The sequence below is a fragment of the Charadrius vociferus genome, unplaced genomic scaffold, assembly GCF_000708025.1.
Source record: "Charadrius vociferus isolate BGI_N301 unplaced genomic scaffold, ASM70802v2 scaffold370, whole genome shotgun sequence".
NCBI classification, from domain to species: Eukaryota; Metazoa; Chordata; class Aves; order Charadriiformes; family Charadriidae; genus Charadrius; species Charadrius vociferus.
The window spans coordinates 595,970-606,542 of NW_009646744.1; the positions used below are offsets into that span (position 1 = coordinate 595,970).

The 10,573-nt window shown below is 54.3% G+C and overlaps 1 protein-coding gene across 1 annotated transcript in view; it reads right to left on the reverse strand.

Annotated features, from left to right (window-relative positions):
• Positions 1-10,573, reverse strand: part of ARHGAP26 (Rho GTPase activating protein 26) — a 137,113-nt gene that overhangs the window by 46,966 nt on the left and 79,574 nt on the right. The window contains exon 17 of the mRNA XM_009890595.1: positions 5,195-5,354. Within this exon, the coding sequence (XP_009888897.1) occupies positions 5,195-5,354 (160 nt within the window). The remainder of the gene's footprint in view (positions 1-5,194; positions 5,355-10,573) is intronic.

The following is a 10,573-nucleotide window of genomic DNA, read 5'->3' on the forward strand; positions in this document are numbered from 1 at the left end:
CCCCAGCACCCCCCAGCCCTCCCCGCAGAACTCCTGTGCCCACAGCCCCATCCACGACGGAGGCAGCGGTTGACTCCGGGCAGAGCGGGACACGCTGCGAAACAGCCGGCCGGGTGATGGGGTCCCACCGCAGCTCCCCGGAGAGCTCAGCCACGGACCTCCGCGGTGTCCCAAGTCCCCTACGGCATCTCCACCGAGATGCGGCGGGCGAGGGGGGAGCAGAAGCGACGCGGAGGCGGCGTCAGGGCTATGAAAAGCCGCTCTCTCTACCACCTCCGAGCGGCACAAAGCACACAGGCTAAATTTAGCCGCTCGCAAGGGAGAAAAGTCAATTAACAGCTACATTTAAAAAAGCACAACGCTGATTTTGAAGGTCTAAGGAGAGACCTCAAGAACTGTAAGATAAATAGCTCACTGTAGCTGCCACTTTGCCACTATTGTGTACCGGGAAACGGCACAGATCTCTTCAGCAGCAAAGGAAACCGGCACTGCTGGACCAAAACCTCCTGCTCCATCTGCCTCAGACATCGCTTGCACAACCCCCCCCTCTTCTTCACAGGAAAGTTTCTCAGGTTTGTTTCATTTTTTAATTTAACAAGAATAGCTGAGACATGCTCCTCACTGTGCAAACCTGTTGTATAGCTCTCCCAGTCACAGAGGCCAATTAACGGGGAGAGAGAGACAGTTTAATAGCCGGAGTGGGAGAGGAGCAGCCAGGATTCATAAATCACATTCACAGCCGTACCACGCTCGCTCGCTCCCTCGGCCTGATGCAAGTGGCAATTTCGCAGCTCCCCACCACTTTGTCCCCTGTCTGCAAAACGGCAAAGACCCGGCGGCACCTCCTCTCAGACGGGAGTTAAAGGGTTTTTTACATACTTCTCCCACCTCTGAACGAACCACATGCAGGAGCTGCTACATCCTTTATCCTGCACCTCCTCCAGGGAAACCACGGCCCCATCCCCAGCGCTGAGGACCGGGGCCCCATCCCCAGCGCCGACGGCTGCTCTGGGCACGGGGAGGGACGAGGCACCACTCTCCGCGGGTGTCAGAGGAATCGCTCCCCGCTGCCGGGCTGCTCGCGCTCGCACTGGGGGTGCCGGGGACGGTGCCCCCTCCGTCAGAGCCTCCCCGCGCCCCGGCACGCGCTGCAGCATCTCCTCCTGCTTGGCGCTAATCACCCCATTATGCCCATTTTATTACAAGGGCAGTGAGAAGCGGACGGGTCAGGTACCCTGCCCACTGCAGAGGGACGCGATACAGCAGCACGCGAAGGTCCGGCCCCGGTCTCTGCGCCGGTCAACAGCTCGGGGCATTCCCGCACACACAGCCGCATCCGGACTCGCTCAAGGAACTCGGGGAATAAGAAGCTGCTGTGACATTCAAAACATCGGTGGTACTAAGTCTTATACAAGGCTAAGAATTGCCAACAGCATCACTCAACATTTCAGCTAATTACAGAGAAGAATGAAATGAAGACGAGGTGCTGAGGCCTTTGACTCCAGTATTAGTCCTCACCATTTACTGCGGTTACTGTTTGGGTCTCTGTAATTCCCGGCATAAACCGGTCTCCTCTTTGTCATCACTACTGGCTGCACGAACGTTTCACCTGGTCAACCTTTTGTCTGGAGGGAACATCAAGACAGTAAATCGATCTCTTAATTTTGTAACAGCTCAGAACAACGGCCTTTTCCAGAGAGCTATAAAAATTTAAGCTTTGGAAAAGAACATGGATGGGCATCTACAATTGTGAGATGTGACAGTATTTCAATATTACTTTTGGCTAACATTTAATTTTTAAATCAGAAGTGTGGTGTTAACTAGCAGTCACCTGTGTAACCAGGCATACAACACAGCATCCTTATTCTTGTGTGCACAGGATGCACTCTTGGTTTGCCTGTCATGGCAACATCCAGAGCCATGGAAGAAAATAATTTTATCTATTTCATGATATACAATCAGGATATAGTTTATAACACATTACCTTAATGTATTATGTTCACAAACATACACAGGAAAGGCTGAGAATCGCTAATGGATAAATCCCGTCAAGTAGCAACTTGACATTTTGTGGGTTCGTTGGGTAGCGCCGGGCAGGCGAGAGCTGGGCACGGTGCTCCCGCTCAGCTCTGCCAGGGTTCCCGTTTGCTGGCTCCAGGCAAATGGAGCCGTTGTCCCTCCTCCACCAGCCCCGATTCTACTCTCATCCCAACACAATTCCACATTTCCAGAAGATGCGGTGTCACTACAACCCATGGGAGATCGCCGAAGCGCAGCAGTTCCCGGTGGCAGCTGTAATCATAAAGACACCCGCAAGGGCTGCGGTACCCTGATGCGCAGAGACCTTCTTGAGGAGAACATGGCTGAGAAGCTTTAAAAACCATCTCAGAGTTTATTGCTGTTATTGTGAGTACAACAAACAATTCGGATCCGAGACCAGGAAAGCTGTTAAATCGCAAAACGATGTAACCTTTTGGATTACACACAGGGTTTAATGGTCTGTGTCGGACGCGCTGGCAACAAAGAGCAAACCATAATTTACCCGCCGTTCCGGGAACCTTCAGAAAGTCCCTGTTTTGCTGACTACAACCCCAAACTGCACACGGCTCCCGAGGCACAGCGGAAACGTCGTGCGCAGGGCACGCGTGAATCCGGTGGCACCGCTGAAGGGAGGGCGAGTTTGCGTCAATCAGTGCAGACACCGGGCGATGCGCACCGTACCCTGCAGCATCCTCCTCCGACGCTTGCATGGCTTTGGGACCAATGTTTTTCCCCAGGGATAATCTCAGGTGGAAGATGAGCCCAATCTCAGGTGGGGTGACGGCAAACGCAGGCAGGCGAGCGGGGAATAGCGGTTAACCCCCCTGAAACCCTCTCCACTGCCCCGGCAATCAGATAAACCTCCTGAAGCGACCGTGCAAACACGCTGCCAGCAGTTATTCAGACCGAGAGATGTTATCACCAAGCCACCAAGCTCGGCTGGTTGGGGTTTTTTTTTGGTTACACAATGACAACAGTAATTTTGACGGGAGAGGCATTCCACTTACCTGGGGGAAACACAATGTAATAGCAGACAGCTGCTGATTGCCAGGAACCATTCAAATCAATTACATTTTCCCTGCGAATGTACTTAATCATAAACAGTGTCTGTGAGTCACCGGCGTAAAACAATATAAAGCACCAGCAGCAGAAGCGCAGGCGACTTGCAGATTGCTAATCACCTACGGCAGCTCCTGCGGGGAGCCTTCAATGAGCCCCGATCAATCCAAATTAAGAAATACACTGAAACACTCCTAAAGCGGGAGCTAAACTGGCGCTGACTGCGATTAGGAAATTTTCCGCTCTTGAAGTTACCTCTTCCTATCCCCCTCCTCCCCGGGATCTTTTCCCGAGAGCCCCGGAGAAATGGGGCCAGGGGCTCAGAGGCGTTTCGCCCGCAGCGCCCGTGTGCGGAGCGGCAGCAGCAGCGGCAGCCGGCACCGGCCCCGTGCGCACTGCCAGCCCCGGCTCCAACCCGGCAACCTCAGCCCGGCCACCACCTACACCCACCCGCAGAAACAATTGGCGACGAATATAGGTAACCAACTTGGCAGGTTCACCCTTCTGCCGGTGCCGTAAATTACTTCTCAGGAGGGGGAAGCATCCGGGACAGGCTGGGGTAGGAGATGCGATGTGGCTGCTGAGCTGCACTCTCCCAGCCGCGATCAGTGCAGAGAGCCCTCATCGATTCCTCCACAGCTGCCGGAGCGCTCGGCTGGCACAGCACGAGACTCGGTTCAGGCAGAAAAATAAATCCATGTCTAAAGACGTGTTTCTGTAAGGGCCCGCGAGGGAAGCGCTCCATAAAGCACAGCGAGGGGAAGGGAGATAAAACACGCTCGCAGCAATGCCGTGCTGCTCGTGACGCCGGCGGCACAGCCGAGGAGCTCATCAGCACCGAGAGCCCGGGAGAGGCGGTGAGTGCTCCTCTGGACCGACAGACTGATGACGGACGGGCAGAAGTGACCCCCAAAGGCTGACAGGAGGACTCGTGCGGTTCCGGCAGGCAGGACCGGGGCCGGGGGAGCCGGGCTGCGCCCACCACCACAGGTTCATCACCGCTGCCCGTGTCCCTCTGCACAGCAGCGCGTCATTAAGCCATCATCGCCATTACATTCCATGCGGAGGAGAATAAAATAGCTCCTCCGTCCTAAATAAATACCGTGGCCCTTATACGCCCGTGGAAGCAATTTCTTCAAGAACACACAACCACAGACACTGTCTCCCCATCCTCGCTGGCTGCGCTTTTGATGCCCCTTTGCGGCCCCACGCAGACGTTCCCCGGCACTGCTGCCCGCACCGCAGGTACCGAGGCTCAGCCGTGCACCTTAACCTGCAGAAACCCGTTAAGTTCAGGGCGTCTACAAGCAAAACCCCGCACCGGAGTCACGGCAGCCCCGGCCGGGGGCAAACTCACCTCTACTTCTTTTTTCACAGCCTGAATGCACAAATCAGTTATTTCTTACCAACCAAAACTAGACAAACAAAAGATCGTAAACAGGGAACTGTCTGAATTTAGAAGAAAATGGCATTTTTTTAGCACTGCTGTTTGCATGCTGTCACCCCACGCGGCCGGCCGGGAGGGACAGCCAGCGCCGTGCCCCCCCGCGCCACTGACAGACACGAACATCCCCATGGCCAACAAACACAAATGCATCGTCATTTAGGAGACCAACGTTGTGGATAAAGTCAGTGCTTAAATAAACCCGGATTCAGTCAGAAAAGCAGGAAGCCAGCCTAAGCGTGCACCTCGCACTAATTTCTTTTAGCGCTCATCTCTCTTGAAACTAAGGGCAAATTCCTATTAAACAAGGGAAAGGGAAAGAAAGGGGGATTTCTGTAATGGCGACACGGCCATGCTGACTCACCCTGAGATGACCATGGAAGAGGCAGGTTACCAGCAGCGCTCTTACACAACTACAGCCCAAGAACCATCAGTTTTGGAGCCTCTACGCCATATCCCACATCCCCGCCATCGCCAGCGGAGCACTGGGGAGGTACCAGCAGCCACCCACCCCCCACCGTCTGCAGCAAAGCCAGTGCCTCTGGCCACGGGGAGTGCGGGGTCCCAGGGAGCAGGGGCTGCAGTTTGTAAAGAGAGACAAATTCATTTTCATAAATTAATTGCACTGAAAAAAGCAAGTGAAGCCATTACCTTCTCATGGTTTTCTATTAAAATTTCAATCACAATGTTCTGAAATTTGATGTCCATAATGGCAGCGACTGTTTCCTCTTGAGGTCGAAGCAGTGTTGGCCCAAATACCACACCCAGATTAGCAACAGTCATCAGGTTCTGTTTGTGATTATTTGCAACTCTGGAAAAAAAAAAGAAAAAAAGAAAAAAAAAAAAGTAGGTGATAGAACTAACCGGCCCGGAACCCCCCTCCCTGCCTCACGGCTGGCACACAGCTTACAACGCTGTTTACATTTTTTACACTCCTGGTGAGCTCCTTGAAGGCTCAGCCATGTGGAAAAGTACAAATTTAACTATTGTGTTACGAGAGACCTTTCAGCCTCAGCGAATTGACTAATCCCATAAAACCCCGACGCTACGCCGGCCACCGAGGCTCATGTTGCAAACCACTCCCAGGAAAACATCTTGAATCATTAATGCTTAAAACCCTTCTAAAAACAAATTGTTGGACCTCTGACACACGCTGCTCTCCAACTGAATGAGTGACCTAATATGTTCCAAAATCCAATTCCTTCTCACCCATTAAAGCTTTCGCCTGCACCGGAGGTCAGTCCCATCCAGCCCAACCAAACCAGGAGGAGGGGGATATCGGGCTCTACCCCGGACCCACGCACACGCGCCCTCCTGCATCCCACCACGGAATCCACCCGACACGGACAGCCGCGCTCCCGGGCACCCACCGACACTCGAGCCTTCCTCCCCGTCACCTCTGTCTGTTTTTATGTTCGCAAGCGTTGCAGCCCAGCGGGAGCGGATCAGTTCAGCAAAGCGAAACAGCCTGCGCTGAGGCACTGGCACCAGCGTGCATTTGGGGGGGTTACTCTGGAGCAGCTCCAGTCCGGCCACTGGTCTCAGTGGTGCCAAGCACCAACAGCCCTCTGTCCTGTCCTCTGCCCTGCTGTCACGTCCTCTGCCCTGGCTGAGCCCGAGAGCCCCGCACCGAGGGCACGCCGCGATGGGGGACGCAGCCTGGAGGTCCCGGTGCCGTGTCCGACCACGAGTGCCAGGACACGTGGGCACTCGGCTGCTCCATGGCAAATGCCGGGTTGAGGCGACCAACCTCAGCGGGTACCACAGACTGCGGCCAAGTGCTGTGCTGGAGTCACGCAACGACATGTAACGCAACAACACGTGCGCGGGTGACGCAACGAAGACCTGCGGTGGAAGCCCCACAGCTGCAACTCTTTCTTGTGGTTTTCTCCTGACCTCTTCAACCAGGAAACCCGACGGCCTCAGGCAGTGCAATCACACCCCTTCAGCCTAAGGGGTTTTTTAAGTGCCTTTTCCCTTTGCTCTTTCTCTCCTGTTTTCCCTGCACAAACGCATCAGGCGAGCACAAAGTGAGGCTCAGACTCAGATCTCGCTGGACTGTCCCAAAAAGTTATTGCCGTGAGCTTTTATTACTGTCTCAGGGCCAAGACACCACAGTGCTCATCTGTGTGCACGCTCAGCTTATTTCCGCACAGCGTAAGCTAGGCCTGGCTTAAAAGAAAAGATGCTTTCCATCCTCTTTTAGCCAAATCTCACTTGATCCCGCAAAGAACTCTTCATTCCTCATGCCTGTACACGGTTCCTCAGGCAGCAGAAGGGGACCTCATCACCAAGGGGTGCTCGGGGGCTCAGAATTGCTGGCGTAGCTCCCCACAAAGGCAACTTCAGCCCTATTTTCCCTCCAGGCAATAAGTCTCACCCCTGGTGCGTGTTATGTCCCTGGAGAATATCATAGAATCATAGAATAGTTTGGGTTGGAAGGGACCTTGAAGACCATCCAGTGTCACCCCCTGCTCTGGGCAGGGACACCTCCCCCCAGCCCAGGTTGCTCCAAGCCCCGTCCAACCTGGCCTTGGACACCTCCAGGGATGGGGCATATAATAATACGCAGAGCCGTCACCTCCACCAAGTCCGGGCTTGGGTTACAACTTCAAAGGTGCGGAGGTCCTGGCAAAAGTCCCTTGGGAGCTTTGCGGTACCTCCCTCTTACCCGTAACTTCTCCCACTTCAGGAAGTTCTGAATATTTTATCACAAGTGTCTGAGAAATCTCTTGTATCAGTAAACCGCAGCGCTGGGGGCGATGGCAGCCCCAGAGGAAGGCTCTGGTTACAGACGGTGACCTGAGGAGCTGCCACCCCGCTCTCCCCATGGCCCCCAGCCGCCCGTCCCGCCGTCCCCGTCCCCGGGCAGGGGCAGATCCTCCCCCCGTCCCCACCGGGGGGAAGAGCCGGCCGAGCTGCACACCAGCGGTGTCAGCGCCAGCCCGCCCGGACCCACGGAGCCGGTGGGTAGAAGCAAACTTTCTTCAGGGGGTCACGACGTCGTGGAGCGGAGACAAAGGCAGAAGAAGTCCAATAGGAAACAAATTCTTAGTTTGGAAAAAACTCGCGTACTTACAGGAAAAAGCCTCCTACTTACACAGGGATTCAAACCTCTTCCCCCGCTCCAGCACACCTCCCTGCCCAGACATTTACAGATGCCAACGACGGTCTTACGTTGCAACATCTATATTTCAGACACACGCTCACATGTTCCTATTTGGATTTTGAAAAATGCAGCTGTAATTCAAATAGTTTTGAAAAGTACTAATAAAATAATAATTTTAATGATCTTCTGTGGTTAGTAAAACAACGTTCATTTATAAAAAAAACAACTGAATCGATCTGTGTCTTACAAAATTAGGTCCCTCCATTTCTCATTACCGTTACCATGTAATACATCACTCTAATAAATTGCATTGTCATTGACTCATTACGGCTAGGCAGCTGTGCACGGGCCCCTTAATTATTTCAGGCTAAACTATTAATGGCTTCCCAATCAGGACACGGTCCGGCAGCAGCGGCCGCAGCGCTGGCTCTGCCCTCTGCCCGAGGAATGCCCACGCGCCCGGACACGCGCGCCGGCCCTCGCCTCCCTGCCGCAGCCCGCACCGAGCTCCGCTCCGATGGCTTTGCTTCGTGCCTGTAAAGCACAGAAGGCGTTGCGCGGCGGTGCGGGTCTGGTGGCACATGAACCTGTGGTCTGTACCGGAGGTACTGTTCCAGCAGGAGTCTTCACAACGCTCGGTTACCAAAGCCGCACTACAAAACATGATTCACCTTTCACATCCTTCAAATTCCACCACCATTATCCACACGATAATTTACTATAAATCATACCTCTTCATCAGCCTTTGTACTAGAAAATAACTCTGCCGTTTCTAAAGATGGGCTGTTCTCATCCCAAAGTGCTCAGTGTTGGTGCTTTTGGGCAGGCATTGTTAGTGCCATTCCTGAGCTGCCCTTTAGAAGGTTTCCAAGTACTTGCTGTATTTTCCTTTTAACCTGCTGCTTCTTTCTGGCCCCCAGTGCACGCGGAAAGCAACTGCACTAATATTAATTTAAATGGGTCCTTTTTCAGCTCTCTCTCCATCCACGCTTTGCAGAAGTCCCTTCCAGTACAAGCAGGAGATGGGAACCAACAACTCAGGGAGAAATGCGCAGAGCAATCCCTTAACTCCCACTCGGTGCTTGCACCGTGCCGGGCCAGCACTGACTTTTGGGCTCATAGAATCAGAGAATGGTTTAGGTTGGAAGGGACCTTGAAGACCATCTTGTTCCAACCCCCTGCCCTGGGCAGCGACACCTCCCACCAGCCCAGGTTGCCCAAGGCCACGTCCAGCCTGGCCTTGACCACCTCCAGGGATGGGGCCTCAACAACCTCCCTGGACTCGGGGCTCTTCCTCCTCCTCACGGCACACGATGGTTCCCCCACATCTCCAGGCTCAGCGGGAGATCGGCCCGGCAGCCTGCGACAGACCGGGGGGAATATCTGCCATCTGCAACGCCATCGCCAACGCACAGCCCAGCGCAGGGACTCGGTTCCGGGGAGCCCTGACCCACTCGGCGCACGCGCAGGAGGCGCCCCGGCCCCGCAAAAAAAAAGTCCCTGCAGCCGGACGGGCAGGTCGGGGCTCCCGCAGTGCCCGTGGACGCCCGCTCACTTCACATTCACTTTCGGAAAAACAAAGGAGAATGGGAGCGGAGTAAATCCATGTTGTGTGCTAAATTAGATTACGCCTGGGTTGCTTGGATACTGTATAATCGCCATCATGACCAAACATAATTTAATACAGAGTAATTGGTAGTCAAGCTTCAGTGCAGAGGAAGCATGCAGGAACAGCAAATATCTCTCCGCTGCACTGCCTCGCAGTCAGCATCGTGTAAGGGAGGGGAAATGCAGGGGAGCCGGGGTGCTGCAGGCGGGGGGAGCGCTGCGCTGACCACCTTCATTGCACAGACGTTAACGATTTACATTTCTGCAGCCTGGTCAGCAGCTCATATTTATTTTCATGGAAATCCAATTAAAGAACTCATTTGCTTCTCCAGCGACCCACGAAGAAACCTGTACCACGGGAGCAGCAGAGAATGCTGTGGTGCCACACCTGAGAGCTGCCCACTCCTCCCAGTAACACCCAGTAACACGGCTGAGCCCCAGCACCAGCCCAGCACCGGGGGCCGAGCAGCAGCTGCCGGCACCGCAGAGAGCCAAGGGTGACAAACAATGCACAAACTGGAGAACTGTGGGCTGTGAACCGGTATCAGTGGGATTATTTAATACTGGCGGACGTGGTCCTGCCGGTACGTGGTGGTACCTCGACGAAGCCCTTGCCCCGAGCCGGCTGCCCCAGCCGCACCGGTGACCACGCGCCTCCCGGCCAGCAACGGCATCTCCAGGGGATGTCGTGTGGGCACCGGGCTCTGCTCCCCACAGAGCTCTTGCTTTCTGCTGCTGCAATTACTTTGTGTATGGATTGTATCTATAAAATGCACGTCCATAAGCCTCAGCCAAAGAGTGCTGCTGTTAGTTCAAACATCTTCCCCCATTCAGAGAAAAATCTCTGAGAAAACAAACATCTGAGAGGGAACAAAGGCAAAGTCTGGAGTGTTTCTATTTCCATGCCTGGGACAAACCTTTGAAAACAAAGTGCTTGTTATGGCTGGCCTAACGAGACCTTATAGGATGGAAAATGATGCAGCTAATGCATATTGCTACAGGTAAAAATATATTTCCTGTCTGCCGCCACCATCAGAGCTTCTGTTTAACCTGAAAAGCCAATCCTGCAGAGGGCTAATGACCCCCAAAATTATTTAGGCTGCTCCGGGTGGTTTGTTACAAATGACACACTCACATTTGACTCTGGATGGGATGGAAAGAGAAAAAGCACGGCGACTGCAGGCAGCACGCGGGGCGACAGAGGTGTCCCTGGATCCCCTCCGCTGGGGGCGAGCGCGGCGGTACGGGGGGAGCTGCACCAACCCGCGCCGGCACCACGGTACCACCGCAGCGGCGGCGCTCCCACCGAGCCC